The sequence below is a fragment of the Oncorhynchus mykiss genome, chromosome 18 (genome assembly GCF_013265735.2).
Source record: "Oncorhynchus mykiss isolate Arlee chromosome 18, USDA_OmykA_1.1, whole genome shotgun sequence".
Classification (NCBI taxonomy): domain Eukaryota; kingdom Metazoa; phylum Chordata; class Actinopteri; order Salmoniformes; family Salmonidae; genus Oncorhynchus; species Oncorhynchus mykiss.
The window spans coordinates 74,415,539-74,438,633 of record NC_048582.1 but is presented as its reverse complement, the minus strand read 5'-3'; the positions used below and the strand labels follow the sequence as shown (position 1 = coordinate 74,438,633).

General features: G+C 44.7%; 1 protein-coding gene across 1 annotated transcript; it reads left to right on the top strand.

The window, feature by feature from the left end:
• The first annotated feature begins 689 nt into the window (after positions 1 to 689).
• On the top strand, positions 690 to 20,499 carry mc5ra (melanocortin 5a receptor). The gene is made up of 2 exons (XM_036953667.1): positions 690 to 749; positions 18,333 to 20,499. Exon 2 carries the CDS (start codon positions 18,407 to 18,409, stop codon positions 19,430 to 19,432), a length of 1,026 nt encoding a protein of 341 aa, XP_036809562.1. The 5' UTR covers positions 690 to 749; positions 18,333 to 18,406; the 3' UTR covers positions 19,433 to 20,499.
• The last annotated feature ends 2,596 nt before the right edge of the window (positions 20,500 to 23,095 follow it).

The window sequence follows — 23,095 nt, the reverse complement described above, 5'->3', positions numbered from 1 at the left end:
TTATGGCCTTTGTCAAGAAACCACACCTGACCTACAGTTGAAGTCGGAAGTTCTCATACATTTTACAATTTTACATACACTTAGGTTGGAGTCATTAAAACTCGTTTTTCAATCACTCCACAAATTTCTTGTTATTAAACAAACTATAGTTTTTGGAAGTCGGTTAGCACATCTATTTTGTGCATGACACAAGTCATTTTTCCAACAATTGTTTACAGACAGATTATTTCACTTAAAATTCACTGTTCCACAATTCCAGTGGGTCAGAAGTTTACATACACTAAGTTGACTGTGCCTTTAAATAGCTTGGAAAATACCAGAAAATTATGTCATGGCTTGAGAAGCTTCTGATAGGCTAATTGACATCATTTGAGTCAATTGGAGGTGTACCTGTGTATGTATTTCAAGGTCTACCTTCAAACTCAGTGCCTATTTGCTTGACATCATGGGAAAATGAAAGTAAATCAGCCAAGACCTCAAATAGATTTGTAGACTTCCACAAGTCTGGTTCATCCTTGAGAGCAATTTCCGAATGCCTGAAGGTACCACGTTCATCTGTACAAACAATAGTACGTAAGTATAAACACCATGGGACCACGCAGCCATCATACCGCTCAGGAATGAGACTCGTTCTGTTTCCTAGAGATGAATGTACTTTGGTGCGAAAAGTGCAAATCAATTCCAGAACAACAGCAAAGGACCTTGTGAAGATGCTGGAGGAAACAGTTACAAAAGTATCTACATCCACAGTAAGGCTATTAAGTTTATGTCTGGTAACAGTAATGTTAATGAATTACCGTCATGTGTTTTGAAGGACTCTGTTGCTGTAAATGACAAAACTGAAATGCTGAATTGTTTCAATGAGCACTTTGTATCATCTGGTAGGCTGTTTGATTCAGTGTCCTCTGTCTCTGTACAACCATGTGTGGATGAACCAGTGAGAGCTGGTCAAACGTTTAGCTTTTTGCCATTCTCAGTGCAGGTGGTACATAAAGCCCTCAAATCCTTAGATCAGAGAAAGCCTGCAGGTCCTGATCTTTTGGATCCCTGCTTTTTAAATCTGGCAGCTGATTTCATAGCTGAACCACTTACATCTCTGTTCAATCTAACCCTGGAATGTAATGAAATCAGCATTTGCCCTACCACTTTTAAAAGGGGGAGATCCAACTCTTTTAAATAATTATCGGTCAATCTCAAAGCTGTCACCCCTGGTGAAAATACTTGAAACCCTTGTAAGTGAACAGCTAAAATAGTTTTTTATTTACTAACTCTATTTTATCAATGTACCAATCGGGCTTCAGGAAGAAGCATAGCACAATTACAGCAGCCATGAAGGTTTTAAATGACATCACTGAAGCCATTGACAAAAAACAGCACTGTGTTTCACTTTTTATTGATCTCTCTAAGGCTTTTGATACAGTTGATCATGCTATACTAAGGCAGAGATTGTCAAGTGTATGTCTTTTGGAGCATGCAGTTGCATGGTTTGCTAACTATCTGTCTGATAGAACTCAGTGCACTCAATTTGATGGGCTTATGTCTGTTAAATTGTCTGTCTTGAAAGGTGAGCCCCAAGGCTCTGTACTTGGTCCTCTCTTATTCACTATTTATATAAATGATGTAGACAAAAATGTCCAAAATGCACAACTTCATTTTTATGCTGATGATACTGTTATTTACTGTTGTGCCTCGTCTCTTACAAAAGCTTTCCAGAACATGCAAACTGCTTTTTATACTGTTCAACATACCTTGTGTCAATTGAAGCTTATCCTCAATACTGACAAAACTAAACTAATGGTGTTTTCTAATGCAAGAAATAGGTTGTAACCTCATATAAATATCTTGGAATTTTAATTGATGACAGCCTCTCTTTTAAATTGCATATTCAACAACTTACAAAGAAATTGAAGCTGAAATTGGGATTTTATTTTAGGAATAAGGACTGTTTTTCTTTTGAAGCCAGAAGGAGGCTAGTATAAGCTACATTTATGCCTTTACTAGACTATGGGGATATTTTATATACTGTATGAATGCTTCCGCTCAGTATTTGAGATCAATTGACACTCTTTACCATGGCACTTTTGTGATTTATTTTAAACTGAAAAACCCTTACGCACAACTGCACTTTGTATACCAGGGTTGGCTGACCTTCTCGTCACTCGTAGGCTCAGTCGCTGGTATACTTTTATTTACAAAGCCATTTTGGGTTTACTACCTTTATATTTGGGCATTGTTATTGTTCAGAAATGTGGTGGGTACTCTCTTCGTTTGCTGGACTTTATCCTGCTAACTGTTCCAAATGTCCGAACTGAATTTGGTAAAAGGGCTTTTATGTACTCTGCACCATCGTCTTGGAACACCTTACAAAATACTTTTAAACTGTGCACATAGGGACAAAGATCATAATTTTTGGAGAAATGTCCTCTAGTCTTATGAAATAAAAATAGAACTCTTTGGCCATAATGACCATCGTTATGCTTGGAGGGAAAAGGGGGAGGCTTGCAAGCCGAAGAACACCATCCCAACCGTGAAGCACGGGAGTGGCAGCATCATTTTGTGGGGGTGCTTTGCTGCAGGAGGGACTGGTGAACTTCACAAAATAGATGGCACCATGAGGTAGGAAAATGATGTGGATATAATAAAGCAACATCAAGACATCAGTCAGGAAGTTAAAGCTTGGTCTCAAATGGGTCTTCTAAAAGTACAATGGCCCCAAGCATACTTCCAAATTTGTGGCATAAGACAAAAGGACAACAAAATCAAGGTATTGGAGTGGACATCACAAAGCCCTGACCTCAAACCTACAGGACATTTGTGGGCAGAACTGAAAAAGCGTGTGTGAGCAAGGAGGCCTACAAACCTGACTCAGTTACACAAGCTATGTCAGGAGGAATGGGCCAAAATTCACCCAACTTATTGTGAGGAGCTTGTGGAAGGCAACCTGAAACATTTGACCAAAGTTAAACAATTTAAAGGCAATGCTACCAAATACTAATTGAGTGTATGTAAACTTCAGACCCACTGGGAGTGTGATGAAAGAAATAAAAGCTGAAATAAATCATTCTCTCGACTATTATTCTGACATTTCACATTCTTAAAATAAAGTGGTGATCCTTCCTGACCTAAAACAGGGAATGTTTACTAGGATTAAATGTCAGGAATTGTGAAAAACTGAGTTAAAATGTATTTGGCTAAGGTGTATGTAAACTTCCGACTTCAACTGTATTTCTCACTGGCATTAAAAGTTCAGAACTATGGAAATAATGACAGTCAAATTGAAAATCATTCAAATCAAATAATAAGGATTTATTTCAGCCGAAAGTGTTCAAACTTGTGACACGGCTGCATGGGATGCCTACTAATGCGACTCGGCAACAGGTATAACGGCGGGAGCTGCTTGTGGTTTTGACAGCTCCAAAGCTCAGACACCGCTGACATCACCTGAACAAAAACAACAACAAGCTATGCATTTGTGGGTTACCACATATCTGATTGAACCCCGGCCAAATTCACTATTCAGTAATATTCCAGATTTACCAAGACAACTACACTATCCGTAGAGTTACCTAGACACCTAAACAATAAGTAGAGTTACCTAGACACCTACACTGTCAGTAGAGTTACCATCCTAGACACCTACACTGTCAGTAGAGTTACCATCCTGGACACCTACACTGTGAGTAGAGTTACCATCCTAGACACCTACACTGTCAGTAGAGTTACCATCCTAGACACCTACACTGTCAGTAGAGTTACCATCCTAGACACCTACACTGTGAGTAGAGTTACCATCCTAGACACCTACACTGTCAGTAGAGTAACCCAGACAACTACACTATCACTAGTTACCTAGACACCTACACTATCAGTAGAGTTACCATTCTAGACACCTACACTATCAGTAGAGTTACCCAGACAACTACACTATCACTAGGGTTGCCTAAACACCTACACCATCAGCAGAGTAACCATCTTAGACACCTACAATAGAACAAGAGTTACCTAGACACGTACACTAACACTTGAGTTACCATCCTAGACACCTACACTGTCAGTAGAGTTACCATCCTAGACACCTACACCATCAGTGGATTTGCCTAGGCACCTACACAGTCAGTAGAGTTACCATCCTAGACACCTACACTGTCAATAAAGTTATCATCCTAGACATCTACACAATCAGTAGATTTGCCTAGGCACCTACACAGTCAGTAGAGTTACCATCCTAGACACCTACACTGTCACTAGAGTTACCATCCTAGACACCTACACTATCACTAGAGTTACCATCCTAGACACCTCAACAATCAGTAGAGTTACCATCCTGGACACCTACACTGTCACCAGAGTTATCATCCTAGAGACCTACACTATCACTAGAGTTACTATCCTAGAGACCTACACTATCAATAGAGTTACCACCCTAGAGACCTACACCATCAGTGGATTTGCCTAGGCACCTACACAGTCAGTAGAGTTGCCATCCTAGACACCGACACTGTCAGTAGAGTTACCCAGACAACTACACTATCACTATTGTTACCTAAACACCTACACCATCAGCAGAGTAACCATCTTAGACACCTACAATAGAACAAGAGTTACCTAGACACGTACACTAACACTTGAGTTACCATCCTAGACACCTACACTATCAGTAGAGTTACCGAGATACCTACACCATCAGTAGAGTTACCAAGACAATTACACTAACACTTGAGTTGCAATCCTAGACATTTACACAAACACTAAAGTTACCATCCTAGACACCTACACTGTCAGTAGAGTTACCATCCTAGACACCTACACAAGCAGTAGAATTATCATCCTAGACACCTACACTGTCAGTAGAGTTACCATCCTGGACACCTACACTGTCAGTAGAGTTACCATCCTAAACACCTACACTGTCAGTAGAGTTACCCAGACAATTACACTTTCAGTATCTTGCTTGTCTGCCATTCAGCCAGACTGTTTAATAAAATAACATGTTCTGTAGCTCTCTATCTGCTCTCTGTGGTTCTGTGTGCCTGCGAGCTTGAGTCAGCGGTTCAGTGCGTGGGTGTGAGGAAGTTGGGGTTGCGTGGGTCCAGACAGAGACTCAACAGCGAGTCAATGTTCAAAGCCTGTTGGGACAAATTGGGAGGAGAGATATGTGGGCTCCCGTTTAATTAGAATAGTAGAGGATTGAGGAGAGATGGATGAGAGACCTGAGGAAGGGATCGAGATGGAAGCTCATATTTATATGGAATATTAGAGGAAGATTGAGGAGCGATGGATGAGTGACCTGAGGAAGGGAGAGAGATGGTGAGAGAGAGAGAGAGAGAGAGAGAGTGAGTGTGAGGGTGTGTGAGAGAGAGTGTGAGAGAGTGTGAGAGAGAGAGAGAGTGAGAGTGTGAGAGAGAGAGTGTGAGGGAGAGAGTGTGGGTGTGAGAGTGAGAGAGAGAGAGAGTGTGAGGGTGTGTGAGAGAGTGAGGGTGTGAGAATGTGAGGGTGTGTGAGAGAGAGTGTGTGAGGGTGTGTGAGAAAGAGTGTTAGGGTGTGTGAGAGAGAGAGTGTGAGGGTGTGTGAGAGAGAAAGAGAGAGTGAGGGTGTGAGAGAGTGAGAGACTGTGTGGGTGTGAGTGTGAGAGAGAGAGAGAGTGAGTGTGAGGGTGTGTGAGAGAGAGAGTGTGAGGGTGTGTGAGAAAGAGAGAGTGTGAGGGTGTGTGAGAGAGTGTGAGGGTATGTGAGAGAGTGTGAGGATGTGTGTGTGAGAGAGAGAGAGTGTGAGGGTGTCAGTGTGAGAGAGAGAGAGAGTGTGAGGGTGTGTGTGAGAGAGAGAGTGTGAGGGTGTGTGTGGGAGAGAGAGAGTGTGAGGAGAGAGAGAGAGTGTGAGGGTGTGTGTGAGGGTGTGTGAGAGAGAGTGTGAGAGTGTGAAAGAGAGAGAGTGTGAGGGTGTGTGAGAGAGAGAGAGGGTGTGAGAGAGAGTGAGGGTGAGAGAGAGAGATAGAGAGAGTGTGTGTGTGAGGGTGTGTGTGTGAGAGAGAGAGAGAGAGAGTGTGTGTGTGAGGGTGTGTGTGAGAGAGAGTGTGAGGGTGTGTGAGAGAGAGAGTAAGGGTGTGTGAGAGAGAGAGAGAGAGTGTGAGGGTGTGTGAGAGAGAGTGTGAGGGTGTGTGTGAGAGAGAGTGTGAGGGTGTGTGAGAGAGAGAGGGTGTGAGTGAGGGTGTGAGAGTGTGAGAGAGAGAGAGAGAGAGAGAGTGTGTGTGAGAGAGAGAGAGAGAGTGTGAGGGCGTGTGTGAGAGAGAGAGAGAGAGTGTGAGGGTGTGAGGGAGAGAGAGAGTGAGGGAGAGAGAGAGAGAGTGTGAGGATGTGTGTGAGAGAGAGAGTGTGAGGGTGTGTGAGAGAGTGTGAGAGTGTGAAAGTGAGTGAGTGTGGGTGTGTGCAAAAGAGAGAGTGTGAGGATGTGTGTGTGAGAGAGAGAGAGAGAGTGAGGGTGTGTGTGAGAGAGTGAGGGTGTGTGAGAGAGAGAGTGTGAGAGAGAGAGTGTGAGGGAGAGAGTGTGGTGTGTGAGAGAGAGAGAGAGAGAGAGAGAGAGAGAGAGAGGGTGTGTGTGAGAGAGAGTGTGAGAGAGTGTGAGGGAGAGAGTGTGGTGTGAGAGTGAGAGACTGTGTGGGTGTGAGAATGTGAGGGTGTGTGAGAGAGAGAGAGTGTGTGAGGGTGTGTGAGAGAGAGTGTGAGGGTGTGTGAGAGAGAAAGAGAGAGTGAGGGTGTGAGAGAGTGAGAGACTGTGTGGGTGTGAGTGTGAGAGAGAGAGAGTGAGTGAGGGTGTGTGAGCGAGAGTGTGAGGGTGTGTGAGAAAGAGAGTGTGAGGATGTGTGTGTGAGAGAGAGAGAGTGTGAGGGTGTCAGTGTGTGAGAGAGAGAGAGAGAGTGTGAGGGTGTGTGTGAGAGAGAGAGAGAGAGTGTGAGGGCGTGTGTGAGAGAGAGAGAGAGTGTGAGGGTGTGAGGGAGAGAGAGAGTGAGGGAGAGAGAGAGAGAGTGTGAGGATGTGTGTGAGAGAGAGAGTGTGAGGGTGTGTGAGAGAGTGTGAGAGTGTGAAAGAGAGAGAGTGTGAGGGTGTGTGAGAGAGAGAGAGGGTGTGAGAGAGTGAGGGTGAGAGAGAGATTGTGAGGGTGTGTGTGAGAGAGAGAGGGTGAGAGAGAGAGAGAGAGAGTGTGAGAGAGTGAGGGTGAGAGAGAGAGAGAGAGTGTGAGGATGTGTGTGTGAGAGAGTGAGAGAGAGAGAGTGTGAGAGAGAGTGTGAGGGTGTGAGAGTGTGTGAGAGAGAGTGTGAGGGTGTGTGAGAGAGAGAGAGTGTGAGAGTGTGAGAGAGCGAGAGAGTGTGAGGGTGTGAGAGAGAGAGAGAGAGAGTGAGGGTGTGTGAGTGATAGTGTGAGGGTGTGTGAGAGAGAGAGGGAGGGTGAGAGAGAGAGTGTGAGGGTGTGAGACAGCGAGAGAGTGTGTGGGTGTGAGAGAAAGAGTGTGAGAGTGTGAAAGTGTGTGAGAGAGAGAGTGTGAGAGTGTGTGTGAGAGAGAGAGAGAGAGAAAGAGTGAGATAAATCGGTTGGGGTTTCCGTCTCCCCGGCTGCCGTACGCGGTAATTGACAGGTTCCAGCTTCTCGATCACCTCGTATGGCCCGTGCCATGTTGCCAGGAACTTACTTTTGGCCGTGGGGATTAAGAACCAAAACCCTGTCTCCCACCTGGAATTCTCGGGGCTGGGCTCCCCGATTGTAGACCTGGGCTTGGGCGCGTTGGGCCTTCTCCATATGTTCCCTCATGATTGGCCAAATGGCTGTAATCTTCACCGGGCGGCGATCCGTTCCCGGGTCTTCTCCATTCCCAGGTGCACCCCCAACAGGTGGGTGTGGGCCAGCTGAAGAACGGTTCCCACGTACCGTCGGGGCAGCAACAATACCTCTCAAAATTCCCCCTGTTGGTGTGACACCTGATACAAAAGGTTATTCTTGATTTGGAAATGGGGGAATCGCCAGTCACTCACCCCCGGAAGTAGCTGTCCATCCACCGCTATCACTTGGGCTGCGGCGGCATTCAAGTTAGGATCCTCCCACTGAGCCGTCCCGAATTGTCCCCTCAGTTGGCCCCCAGGGGGTGTCTCGACTGGCCACTCGAAATCAAGGAGGGGGAGGCTGGGCTCTTCCTCCCGTGGTTCCCCAGGGGTGGTCGGGTTCCGGCACCCCTCCGACTCCGGACCCATAGATACAGGCTGATCAACCGTTTGCTTCCGGGCCGCACGGGCGATGGGTCGTCCTCGCTCTCGTCTTCGGCTGGCTCGTACCTTCTTCCTCAGCTCATGCCCCCACAGGGCCGTGAACAGCGGACAATCTCGTCCCACTAGGAGAGGTACCGGCAACTCTGGTAACCATACTTCCGGAGTCTAATAGAGCTTCCGTGTTGTGTCCGTCAACCTTCACCGGGACCATGGGTGCAGTTGATTCGTGGTGTGCCCAACAGGAGGTGACGTAGTTCACTGCGTGACCCACTTAGACTCCCGGGCTTGCTGATGGCATCGACTCCTCTCTAGCCGTGCAATTCCAGGCAATGTGCCCCTGGGCGCCACACTCAAAACACCTTTGTTCTCCATCTACCTGGGGTTGTCGCTGGCGGGTCGGCCCTACCCCAGGCATCTCTCCACGGGTTTGCGGTCCTTTGGCCCTGCCGACTGTCGGTTTGGGGTACACAGCAGTGGGGCTGTCCTTCCGACTCCTCGAACAGGTCGCCGGCTCGGCCCGGCTCCCACTCAGCAGGGCCTGAGTGTTCTGATGCGTCTCCACTGCTTCCAGGAGGCCCTCCAAGGTCTGGGGTGCGCATGTCGTGGGGTAGTGCCCGTAGGAAGCGATCCAGGACCACTTTGTCTAGGATGGAGGGGGTGGATACGTCGGTTAGGAGCCATCCCCTGGTGATCGGAGTTAGCCGCCTGTTCGTCGTTCAGGTCCCAATTGCCTTTTGGGCATTCCCAGAGAGGAACGAGGCCAGCAGACTGGCCCACTTCTGCCTTGTCCATCCTTCAAGTAGTGCTGTCCTTTCAAACATACAGAGGTAAGTTTTGATGTCGTCATCTCCTGTTAGCCTGATTAAAAGCTGATTTGGATGTGATTCAGTAGACGCTCCTCCTTGTAGCTTCCTGATTTCCTCAATAAGGAGGATGTTTTGTAGCCGCTGTTCCTCCAACATTCGTTCCTGAACCGCCTGTTGGACTTGTTGGGCCTGGATGAACTGAGCTATCAACTCGTCTATGCTGATTCTGCGTAAATATCAACCCTGATCTGACCACGTTATAAGAGTGCTCACATTCTCCACCACTTGTGGCATACCGGGGGGTTGGGTCAAAACGTTTACACAGATCAGACATGGACAGAGTAGGATTAGCTCAGTTTCAAAAGTGTTTATTAAAATAATAGTCCAAAAGAAAAGAATAGGTCTCCCCCAGGAGACCCTCGCTGAGATACCATCTTACTGTATCCTGTGGGGATCAAAACCTGAACTCTTTCCTGTTACCTCTGGTACCGTCCCCAACTATATGGGAGTCCTTTCCTCCCCCAGTCTCTCCCTTGTGTGCTGCCCTTCTGGCAGCATGATGGGAGTTGTACAGCTGGTGAGCAATCGGCCCTTGATTACTCACTAATCCCCAATCAGCCCCAATTAGTCCTGGCCAGGAGAGCCCGTTGAGATCTGGCATGTCCAGCAGATGGAGCCATCACTTTGTAATGTATACTCCGTCTGTCACCAGGCATCAACGGGTCTCCCCCTGGTGGCTGACCTGCCACACAGTATTTAGAAATGATCTCAGAATAGGAGTGCTGATCTAGGGTCATGTCCACTAGTCTTATCTTATATCTAAACAGCTAAACTGAACCTAAATCAGCACTCATACTCTGAAAATATTACTGATTATGGACCAAGAGAGGACTGGGTAGGGCTGAGCAGCAGGGATCTCTTTAAAAGAAGACATCCTTTGACGATTAATGAAGCTTCTAGCTCTCATGTGATGTCCTGGCTTTGCTGGTTGGGGAAAAACGAGCACATGTTCAGTCCCTGTCCCAGCATGTTGTATTTATCTCCAGGTGTCCAAGAGGAACATGCCGGTTTATTCCATTCTCAAGTAAACCCTGCAAACACCTCTCTCCTCCTGGTTTGTTCATCAATGTATTCTCTCTCTCTCTCTCCCCTCCTTATTTGTTCATCCATGTATTCTCTCTCTCTCTCCTGGTTTGTTCATCCACGTATTCTCTCTCTCCCTGCCAGTCCTAAAATCATGCCTTAAACTGTTGTCTTACTCTGAGGCGGATGCAGGGACTTTACCAATGAATCTGTCCGGTGTGGTGTCGTTTTTTTTTCTCTCCATCAAATGCCATGTGAGGTGAATTTTAAAGCCAACCACGAACCTAAAGGTGAACACATTGATGTAGGAAGTCTGTTTCTACCTCAGACAATGTGCTGCTATTTCCCTCTAGTCATTTCCACCAATTGGCTTTATTATGTGGTCTGATTCATCCAGCACCAGCACCAGTGTTTTGTCTTATCGATAGATTGATAGACATCCTTGGGACAGAAATTACTCTCTCTCTCTGCACAGCATTTTATAGTTTGTCTCGCTTATAAAATTCAATATTTCACCTGTCAATTAATGTGTCAATATTTTAACAGTGTGTGAAGGCCTATTGACCTCTAGCATTTGAAAATGTTGTTTTACATGTGTTTTGTGTTCATTCCCACTGGGCACAAACTGGTTAAGTTAGTATTGTGATGTTAAATCTATGTGGATAATACATTGGATTTGAAAAAAGTAATCAACGTAAACTAATGTTTTGAGGGTAACATTTCAACCACAGGATAATTTCATCATGGAAACCACATTTCAAAATTGACAACCTTCTGTAAAATATAGTGAATTTGTACCTTTGAAACAACGTCATATCTTCAACGTTATACGGTGCATTCAGAAAGTATTCAGACCCCTTGGCTTTTTCCACATGTTCTTACCTAACAGACTTATTCTAAAATGTATTAAATGTTTTTTTCTTCATCACTCTACACACAATACCCCATAGAGACAAAGCAAAAACAGGTTTATTGAAATTTTTGCAAATGTATAAAGAAAATATAATTAGTACTCAGAACCTTTACTCAGTAATTTGTTGAAGCACCTTTGGCAGCGATTACAGCCTCAAGACTTATTGGGTATGATTGGAGATGCTTCAGTCTGGAAGGAGAGTTTACAATCCAACCAGACACCTACAGTGGGGAGAACAAGTATTTGATACACTGCCGATTTGGCAGGTTTTCCTACTTACAAAGCATGTAGAGGTCTGTAATTTTTATCATAGGTACACTTCAACTGTGAGAGACGGAATCTAAAGAAAATAGATAGTAAAAATACATAAAATAGATAGTAAAATAGATAGTAAAAATACAGAAAATCACATTGTATGATTTTTAAGTAATTGATTTGCATTTTATTGCCTGACATAAGTATTTGATACATCAGAAAAGCAGAACTTAATATTTGGTACAGAAACCTTTGTTTGCAATTACAGAGATCATACGTTTTCTGTAGTTCTTGACCAGGTTTGCACACACTGCAGCAGGGATTTTGGTCCACTCCTCCATACAGACCTTCTCCAATCCTTCAGGTTTTGGGGCTGTCGCTGGGCAATACGGCCTTTCAGCTCCCTCCAAAGATTTTCTATTGGGTTCAGGTCTGGAGACCGGCTAGGCCACTCCAGGACCTTGAGATGCTTCTTACGGAGCCACTCCTTAGTTGCCCTGGCTGTGTGTTTCGGGTCATTGTCATGCTGGAAGACCCAGCCACGACCCATCTTCAATGCTCTTACTGAGGGAAGGAGGTTGTTGGCCAAGATCTCGCGATACATGGCCCCATCCATCCTCCCCTCAATACGGTGTAGTCGTCCTGTCCCCTTTGCAGAAAAGCATCCCCAAAGAATGATGTTTCCACCTCCATGCTTCACGGTTGGGATGGTGTTCTTGGGGTTGTACTCATCCTTCTTCTTCCTCCAAACACGGTGAGTGGAGTTTAGACCAAAAAGCTCTATTTTTGTCTCATCAGACCACATGACCTTCTTCCATTTTCTAATAATTGCGCCAACAGTTGTTGCCTTCTCACCAAGCTGCTTGCCTATTGTCCTGTAGCCCATCCCAGCCTTGTGCAGGTCCCACAATTGTATTCCCGATGTCCTTACCCAGCTCTCTGGTCTTGGCCATTGTGGAGAGGTTGGAGTCTGTTTGATTAAGTGTGTGGACAGGTGTCTTTTATACAGGTAACGAGTTCAAACAGGTGCAGTTAATACAGAAAAACTAACAGGTCAGTGAGAGCCGGAATTTTTACTGGTTGGTAGGTGATCAAATACTTATGTCATGCATTAAAATGCAAATTAATTACTTAAAAATCATACAATGTGATTTTCTGGATTTTTGTTATAGATCCCGTCTCTCGCAGTTGAAGTGTACCTATGATAAAAATTACAGACCTCTACATGCTTTGTAAGTAGAAAAAACCTGCAAAATTGGCAGTGTATCAAATATTTGTTCTCCCCACTGTAGGTATTTGTAGTTGTCCACATATTCTAAGTCAGAACCGTCCAGAGTAGTAATGCTACTCGGGCGGGAGGGTGGGGGCAGCAATCGGTTGAAGAGCATGCACTTAGTTTTACTTGCATTGAAAAACAGTTGCAGGCCTCAAAAGGAGTGTTGTATGGCATAAAATCTCATTTGGAGGTTTGTTATCACAGTGTCCAAAGAATGGCCAGATGTTTACATATGGTGTCGTCTGCGTAGAAGTGGATCAGAGAATCACTAGCAGCAAGAGCAACATCATTGATATATACAGAGAAAAGAGTTAGCCCGAGAATTGAACCCTGTGGCACCGCCTCGAAAGGAGTGTTGTATGGCATAACATTTTGTTTGGAGGTTTGTTATCACAGTGTCCAAAGAATGGCCAGATGTATACAGAATGGTGTCATCTGCCAAGAGGTGGATCAGAGAATCACCAGCAGCAAGAGCGACATCATTGATATATACAGAGAAAAGAGTCGGCCTGAGAATTGGACCCTGTGGCACCACCATAGAGACTGCCAGAGGGCTGGACAATAGACCCTTCGATTTGACACAAGTAGTTGGTGAACCAGGCGAGGCAGTCATTTGTGAAGCCAAGGCTATTGAGTCTGCCAATAAGAGTGCGGTGATTGACGGAGTCGAAAGCCTTGGCCAGGTTGATGCAGACGGCTGCCTGTCTTTTATCGATGGTGGTTATGATATCGTTTAGGACCTTGAGTGTGGCTGAAGTGCACCCATGATCAGCTCAGATACCGGATTGCATAGTGGAGAAGGTATGGTGGGATTCGAAATGGTCGGTGATCTGTTTGTTAACTTGGCTTTCGAAGACTTAGAAAGGCAGGGTAGGATAGATACATGTATAAGTCTGTAAAAGTTTGGGTCTAGAGTGTCTCTCCCTTTGAAGAGGGGGATGACTGCGGCAGCTTTCCAATGTTTGGGGATCTCATAAATTTTAGAAAGAGAGCGTCCAGATTGTCTAGTCCTGCTGATTTGTAGGGATCCAGAGGGATGCAGCTCTTTCAGAACATCAGCTGTCTGGATTTGGATGAAGGAGAAGTGGGAGGGCTTGGGCAAGTTGCTGCAGGGGGTGCTGAGATGTTGACCGGGGTAGGGGTAGCCAGGTGTAAAGCATGGCCAGCCATAGAATAATTCTTATGGAAATGATTGATTACTGTAGATTTATCGGTGGTGACAATGTTTCCTATCCTCAGTGCAGTGGGCAGCTGGGAGGAGGTTCTCTCACTCTCCATGGACTTTACAGTGTCCCAAAACCTTTTGGAATTAATGCTACAGGATGCAAATTTCTGTTTGAAAATCTAGCCTTTGCTTTTTTAACTGACTATTGGTTCCTGACCTCCCTGAAAAGTTGCATATCACGGGGGCTATTCGATGCTAATGCAGAACGCCACGGGATGTTTTTTTGCTTGCCAAGGGCAATCAAGTCTGGGTTGAAGCAAGGGCTATATCTGTTCTTAGTTCTACATTTTTTGAATGGGGCATGCTTATTTAAGATGGTGAGGTAAGCACTTTTAAAGAGCAACCAGGCATCCTCTACTGACGGGATGAGGTCAATATCCTTCCAGGATACCCGGGCCAGGTCGATTAGAAAGGCCTGCTCGCTGAAGTGTTTTAGGGAGCATTTGACAGTGATGAGGGATGGTTGTTTGACCGCGGACCCATTACGCACACAGGCAATGAGGCAATGATCGCTGAGATCCTGGTTGAAGACAGGCATATTTATAGGGCATGTTGGTCAGGATGATATCTAAGAGGGTGCCCATGGTTACGGATTTAGGGTTGTACCTGGTAGGTTCCTTGATAATTTGTATGAGATTGAGATTGTATGAGATTGAGGGCATCAAGTTTAGATTGTAGGACGACTGGGGTGTTAAGCATGTCCCAGTTGTGATCACCTTATAGTGCGAACTCTGAAGATAAATGTAGGGCAATTAATTCACATGTGGTGTCTTGGGCTGAAGGGGTCTATAACAAGCGGCAATGATGAGAGACTTAGTAGAAGCTTGAATTGTTTGGGCACAGACCTGGATAGTATGACAGAACTCTGCTGGCTATCTCTGCAGTATATTGCAACTCTGCCCCCTTTGGCAGTTCTATCTTGTCGGAAAATGTTAGTTAGGGATGGAAATGTCATGATTTTTCGTGGCCTTCCTAAGCCAGGATTCAGACACGGCTAGGACATCCGAGATGGCGGAGTGTGTTAAAGCAGTAAATAAAACAAACTTAGGGAGGAGGATTCTGAAGTTAACAAGCATGAAACCAAGGCTTTTACGGTTCCAGAAGTCAACAAATGAGAGTTCCTGGGGAATGGGAGTGGAGCTAGGGGCTGCAGGGCCTGGGTTAACCTCTACATCATTAGAGGAAAAGAGGAGGAGTAGGATAAGGGTATGGCTAAAGGCTATAAGAACTGGTTGTCTAGTGAGTTCGGAACAGAGAGTAAAAGGAGCAGATTTCTGGGCGCGGAAGAATAGTTTCAAGGCATAATGTACAGACAAGGGTATTGTAGGATGTGAATACAGTGGAAGTAAACCTAGGCATTGAGTGACAATGACAGGTTTTGTATCTAGAGGCACCATTTAAGACAGGTGAGGTCACCCCATGTGTGGGGGGTGGAACAAAAGGGCTAACCCTAACCCTAAGACATATTGAGCAGGGCTGGAGGCTCTACAGTGAAATAAGACAATAGTCACTACCCAAAACAGCAATAGACGAGGCATATTGACTTTAGGGAGAAGCATGTGTAGCCGAGTGATCACAGGGTCCAGTGAGTAGCTAGGTGAGCTGGAGACATGGTGATTCAGATAGCTAGCAGGCCAGGGAGAGCAGGCTAGTAGATGGGCCTTTGGGGGACATCGCAACGGAAGAGCCTGTTGAAACCCCCTCGGGCGGTTACGTCGGCAGATCGTGATGGATCGGCGGGGCTCCGTGTCGGCAGTAAAAGGGTCCAGGCCAATTGACAAAATAGATATTGTAGCCCAAGAATTGGCTGATGGACCTCTTCAGCTAGCCGGGAGATGGGCCTAGCTTGAGGCTAGCTCCAGGCTAACTAGTGATTTCTTTGGGACAGAGACATTAGCCAGGAGTAGCCACTCGGATAGCAGCTAGCTAGCTGCGATGATCCGGTGTAAAGGTTCAGAGCTTGCTGTAGGAATCCGGAGGTGAGATAGAGGAAAAGCAGTTCGATAAGCTCTGGGTTGATATCGCGCCGTGCAGGCTGGCAGGAATTGACCGGGCTGAGGCTGGCTGATGTCCGAGTTAACGGGGATGACCCCTAGCAATGGCTAACTGACTACTAGCTATCAGCTAGTTAGCTGGCTAGCTGCTGATGGGGGTTCCGGTTCTAAAGTGTAAAAAATAGCAGATCCGTACCACATTGGTAAGGTTGGTTGCAGGAGAGTATGTTCAGTCCGTAGATGGAAATTGAAATAAAACATATATAAAACATATATTTTAAACAGACACGAAGAAAAATATATATACATGGGACGGGGCGGGAAAAGACAAACAGACGTCCCACAGTGGGACACTGCTGCTACTCGCTGTTTATTATCTATGCATAGTCACTTTACAAATGACCTCGACTAACGTGTACCCCCGCACTTTGACTCAGTACCGGTGTTCCCTGAAACATAACATTGTTACTATTATGTACAGTATATTTTTTAAACTTTAGTTTATTATGTAAATATTTTCTTAACTCTATTTCTTGAACAGCATTGTTGGTTAAAGGCTTGTACGTAAGCATTTCAAGTAAGGTTCAACTAGACCTCTTGTATTTGGCTCATATGACAAATAAAACATTTAACATTTAAAATAAACACCTGTATTTGGTGAGTTTCCCTCAAGCTCTGTCAGGTTGGATAGAGAGCATCACTGCACAGATATTTCCACGTCTCTCCAGAGATGTTCGATTGGGTTCAAGTCCTGGCTCTGGCTGGGCCACTCATGGACTTTCAGACACTTGTCACAAAGTCACTCCTGCTTTGTCTTGGCTGTGTGCTTAGGGTCGTTGAGCTATTGGAAGGTGAACCTTCACCCAAGTCTGAGGTCCTCAGCGCTCTGGAGCAGGTTTTCATCAAGGATGTCCCTGCACTTTGATCCATTCATCTTTCCCTCAATCCTGACTAGTCTCCCAGTCCCTGCCGCTGAAAAACTTTTCCACAGCATGATGCTGCTACCACCATGCTTTACCGTAGGGATGGTGCCAGGTTTCCTCCAGACGTGACGCTTGGCATTCAGGCCAAAGAGTTCAATCTTGGTTTCATCAGACCAGAGAATCTTGTTTCTCATGGTCTGAGAATCCTTTCGGTGCCTTCTGGAAAACTCCAAGTGCCTTTTCAGGATCTGTCAAAAGTCTGACAAAGTTGCCTGAACAACCTCTCCCTCAAACTTAGCAAAACAAAGGAGCTGATTGTGGACTTCAGAAGGAACAAGGCTGGATACTCCCGTATCCTCGTTAACGAGGCCGTCACGGAGACGGTCAATAACTTCACATTCCTCGGCGTACACATCTCAGAGAAGCTGAAACGGTCAAACCGTACAGACACCGTGGTGAAGAAGGCACAACAGCAACTCTCAGCAACCTCAGGAGGCTGAAGAAATTTGGCCTGTCCCTGAGGGCCCTCAGTGTTCTACCGGAGCACCATCTCTAGAGCATACTGTCAGGCTGCATCACAGCCTGGTACAACAACTCCACCGCCGTGGACCACATGGCGCTACAGAGGGTGGTACGCCGTACCAAACACACCACTGGGTGCTCATTGCCTGCCCTCCAGGACACCATTGCCTTCTGGATGATAGCGGGGTGAACAGGCTGTGGCTCGGGTGGTTTATGTCCTATGTCCTATGTCCTGTTTATCTTTTTGGCCTTCCTGTGACATCGGGTGCTGCATTTGTCCTGGAGGGCAGGCAGTGTGCCCCCGGTGATGCGTTGGGAAGACCACACCACCCTCTGGAGAGCACTGCGGTTGCGGGCGATGCAGTTGCCGTATCACATGGACAATCACAACTGCAACCCTGTACATGTGACTACTGTGAAGGTTTGAACACCACAAATACATACATGGATTTTCATTTACACCAACTAGTGTACAGAGAAGAACAGAGAAGAGCTACGTGAGGACACAGTTACATTAATTAGTGGAGACGTGCCTGCATATTGTATGTGTGTCACTGAAAGCCAGTCTAAAGAAGGGGTATATCTCTTCTATGTGCACTATTTCTATGCTTCCCGTTTTTAAGTTTAGTTTTTGCTTCTTTTACTTTCAGTTTTGTACACCAGCTTCAAACAGCAGAAAATACAGTATTTGTGGTCATGGAAAACATATTTCACAGCGGTTTAGATGGTACAATTATTCTCTACACTGAACTTGTTTGTTTCTTCACATCAACGGAAATTAGGTGAACTATTAGAATTTTAGCAAACAGGAAATGGCGAAGCGATTTCTACGTAGTGCATCTTTAACTTTTTACTACTTTAATACACATACGTTAATTTATCCCAATTCTTTTGGCCCCTAAAATGGGGGAACTATGTTCAAAAAGTCCTGTAATTTCTAAATGGTTCATCCAATGTGGGGTTCAAAGCCAAAACAACAACTAATGTGTCACTGTCCAAAAACTTTTAGAGCTCACTGTATAGTATCTATTAAAGTTAATTCCTGTCCCTCATACTAAATCCTCTTCCTCTTAATTCCCCATAGGAACAGGATGCTCCTGACAACGTGCCAGTGAATTGAAAAGAGAGAGAGCTGAAGGTAAACTCAAAGTTATAAAGATGAACCCTATGGAGAAAATGACGACCATGTCTCTGCCGATGTGGGCTCTGTTCGCCAACTCCAGCGAGCTGTACTACAACCCCAACACCACTGTGGCCCCTAATTTCCTCACCAAACCCAAGGCCTGTGAGCAGCTCAACATCGCCACAGAGGTCTTCCTCATCCTGGGTATTATCAGTTTGTTGGAGAACATCCTGGTCATCTGCGCCATCATCAAGAACAAGAACCTCCACTCCCCCATGTACTTCTTTGTGTGTTCCCTGGCTGTGGCCGACATGCTGGTCAGTGTCTCCAACGCCTGGGAGACCATCATCATCTACCTGCTGACCAACCGGCAGCTCATTGTGGACGACCATTTTATTCGTCAGATGGACAACGTCTTTGACTCCATGATCTGTATATCAGTGGTGGCGTCTATGTGTTCTCTCCTGGCCATCGCTGTGGACCGGTATGTGACCATCTTCTACGCTCTGCGTTACCACAGCATCATGACCCATAGACGGGCCGCTCTCATCATCGGAGCCATCTGGACCTTCTGCACGGGCTGCGGCATCGTCTTTATCATGTACTCCGACACCACCCCTGTTATCATTTGCTTGGTGTCCATGTTCTTCACCATGCTGGTGCTCATGGCCTCGCTGTACAGCCACATGTTCATGCTGGCTCGCTCCCACGTCAAGCGCATCGCGGCTCTGCCAGGGTACAACTCCATCCACCAGAGGGCCAGCATGAAGGGAGCCATCACTCTCACAATCCTCCTGGGCATCTTCATCGTCTGCTGGGCACCCTTCTTCCTCCACCTTATCCTGATGATCTCCTGCCCCAGGAACCTGTACTGTGTGTGCTTCATGTCTCACTTCAACATGTACCTCATCCTCATCATGTGTAACTCTGTTATCGACCCTCTGATCTACGCCTTCAGGAGTCAGGAGATGAGGAAAACCTTTAAGGAGATTATCGGTTGCTACAGCCTGAGGAATGTGTTTGAGTGTCTCCCTGTGTGCTATAAACCTGGAGTGCCATAGAACTCTTACCCTTATAGACTCTTTGGCCATGGGTCCTACGTGTGGTTTAGTCAGCAGGATTTGGGCATGAACAGAGTGCATTGGAGTAGAAGACTGTCTTATTAAAATGTGTCTTAGACTGCCTTGTCCCAATGCAGTCTGATTAAGCTCAACTTGTAGAACTCTTTGTTCCTTAACACTAGAACTGCTAAAGCAGTCATTTTGACCCTACAGTGTATATCCATCCACCGAATCAAAGCAGTCTCATCAGCCTACTCTGGCCTACTTGGAGTAGGCTACACAGTGAGAGCGTGAGTAATTGTACATGCTGAACGGCTTTCAATACACATCAGGCAGCAGGTGAGCGAGTGTCAAAGAATGTGGGGATGAGGCAAGGGGAGTAATGTCACCATGGACAACTTCTTCACTGTCATTGGAGAACAAGTTCCTTGTGGCCGGCACAATGAACAAAGTTAGACGTGCTCCCCCTCCCTCTGTGCAAAATAAAGCACCTGAACAGCCGTTATACTCCACAAAGAAGCTGAAGAATGACAAGAACACAATAAAAATAAGACTATTACGCACTATAACCAAACAAAGGTATGTCAAAGTGGGTCAAGCAAGTGAAAGTTACAAAAATTGTGTCAACTGTTAGGACAAGGGATAACAGCTAAATGAAATCCAACTGATGCCATTGAGTGAAGATACACACAAGCACGAGCTGACAATAATTTACTATTTTAATCTGCTGTCATATCTACACTTATATTCATTAGAATGCCTTTATTGATTTTGTGCTGAGTTTCACTATTTATCAAGGCCACATGGCACTTATAATGATGTTGAGGCTGCTGATGTTTTTATCTTTTGACCACTTGACCATGCATCTTGGTATTTTGGGGTAGTTATTAAAATAAGCTGTTACCATGTTCCAACACATATGCTTTCTTTTTCATAGTTGTAACAAAGGCACTCCACTAATAAAATTGATTGAACATGATTTATTTAAACATTTGTCATATGTCCTGCAGTAAATACAATTATGAAAATGCTCTTCTGTTTTTTGAAATAAAATAAAAATAGGGTAATACCTTAAGTGTCCATTCATTAACATGTAACTCACAAGTAACAAGTGTGTTTATAACAGAGTAGTGTCCATTCACTAATATGTAACTAAATAGTCTGTTTATAACAGAGTAGTCTACATTCATTAATATGTAACTAAATAGTGTGTTTATAACAGAGTAGTGTTCATTCATTAATATGTAACTAAACAGTAATAAGTGTGTTTATAACAGAGTAGTGTACATTCATTAATATGTAACTAAATAGTGTTTATAACAGAGCTGTGTCCATTCACTAATATGTAACTAAATAGTAATGTGTGTTTATAACAGAGTAGTCTACATTCATTAATATGTAACTAAATAGTGTGTTTATAACAGAGTAGTGTACATTCATTAATATGTAACTAAATAGTGTGTTTATAACAGAGTAGTGTACATTCATTAATATGTAACTAAATAGTGTGTTTATAACAGAGTAGTGTACATTCATTAATATGTAACTAAATAGTAAGATGTGTGTTTATAACAGAGTAGTCTACATTCATTAATATATAACTAAATAGTGTGTTTATAACAGAGTAGTGTACATTCATTAATATGTAACTAAATAGTGTGTTTATAACAGAGCTGTGTCCATTCACTAATATGTAACTAAATAGTAATACGTGTGTTTATAACAGAGTAGTGTAGATTAATAACCTAATGTTTTTGGGTGCAATGGCGCCGACAGAGATGGCCGCCTCGCTTCGTGTTCCTAGGAAACTATGCAGTTTTTAGTTTTTTTTACGTGTTATTTCTTACATTAGTACCCCAGGTCATCTTAGGTTTCATTACATACAGTCGTGAAGAACTACTGAATATAAGATCAGCGTCAACTCACCATCAGTACAACCAAGAATATGATTTTCGCAAAGCGGATTCTGTGTTCTGCCTTTCAACCAGGATAACGGAATGGATCCAAAAACCGACTCTGTAAAAGAGGGAAACGAGGCGGTCTTCTGGTCAGACTCCGGAGACGGGCACATCGTGCACCACTCCCTAGCATTCTTCTCGCCAATGTCCAGTCTCTTGACAACAAGGTTGATGAAATCCGAGCAAGGGTAGCATTTCAGAGGGACATCAGAGACTGTAACGTTCTTTGCTTCACGGAAACATGGCTCACTGGAGAGACGCTATCGGAGGCGGTGCAGCCAGCGGGTTTCTCCACGCATCGCGCCGACAGAAACAAACATCTTTCTGGTAAGAAGAGGGGCGGGGGCGTATGCCTTATGGCTAACGAGACGTGGTGTTATCTATACAGTATCTAAAGTTGGCTAGATAGCTAGCTAGTCAACTAGTTAGCTCATTTAGCAGCTCATATGAGTTAGCCTGCACTGTAGCTAGTTATAAAATAAGTAATAGTTTTTTTTTACTTACTTGAATAGGTTCTCCAGCCATGTGGACAATTAGAAACAGGGAAGCAAAGTGTGTTTGTCACCAGAGTGTTTTAGAGCAAATTACAATTTAACTATTTACCCATTTAATAACCAGACCTTCATACAAACTTGCTATGCTGAATTCTTCACGCACAATCAAACTTGCTGCTATATGCTGCCATATGCTGCCAGCACGCCCACAAGCAAGTCACAATGGGCGGCCTAAAACGCACGCAGCAATTTACCGCTTGTTAGTGAACATGCCCTGTCAGGCGGTATTGGTAGAGAGTCAGGCGGAGAATGACTCATTGAAGAGGGCAAGGAACGAGATGATGTCACAATCCATGCCAGGTACACCTGTGAGCTCTGGAACTTGTCGTGGAAGATTCATAATTTGTTGGTAACATATGTAAGATGTTTTATATTTATCAAATGTGTGTAAGTTAATTCTCATCAGAATGGTATTTTTGTATAATACTGTGGCGAGGTTGCAGTTATCTGTTCTATGTCAAGACTAAGTTGCATGGGCCGCTGAGAGGGGACAGGTCAAAGTGTCATCATGTGTAAACATATCTTTTACTCCCTACCTTTTTCTAGTGGGGAAAGGAGGGTGGCAGTGTCTGGAATCATTCTCATGCTCCCTTTTATCTTAACCTATAGCCTCACTCTCCTCTCCGTGAGCTTGTCCAGGTTTGGTTGTATTTTGAGTTTGTTGTATCTAAATGACAATTTGATATATGCCTGTTGATTTGGAGGATTGGTTTATGGTTCTGGAGTTTGGGAAAGGAGACAAAGCTGAACGATGAATTATGTCTATGCTGTCTGACTATGTGTGATCTTTGCTATAAAGGATCCCATTTTGCCATTGTGTGGGGACTCTCAACTTTTCATTAGAGATACTGAACTGTTGAAAGTCAAAATGCTATAGAGCTTATATAATTAAAAATGGACGTTGATAACTAACTCTGACTTGTGTGTATGGTTTGCTCCCATGATTTGGTAAATAGAGGAAATTTCCATGACAAACTCCACCTCCGACAGGCAGAGTCAACATACCTGGCGTGTTCGTTAGGTCGTCGGTTCACCCTGACATTTCCATTCCTCTTCTGACAACAGAACTTGACCAACTGCTCACCAGGCACAGCAAGGGCTGTCCAGATCGTTATGCTGTTCTGCTATTCCAAGGTTCTGTAACCGAAGAG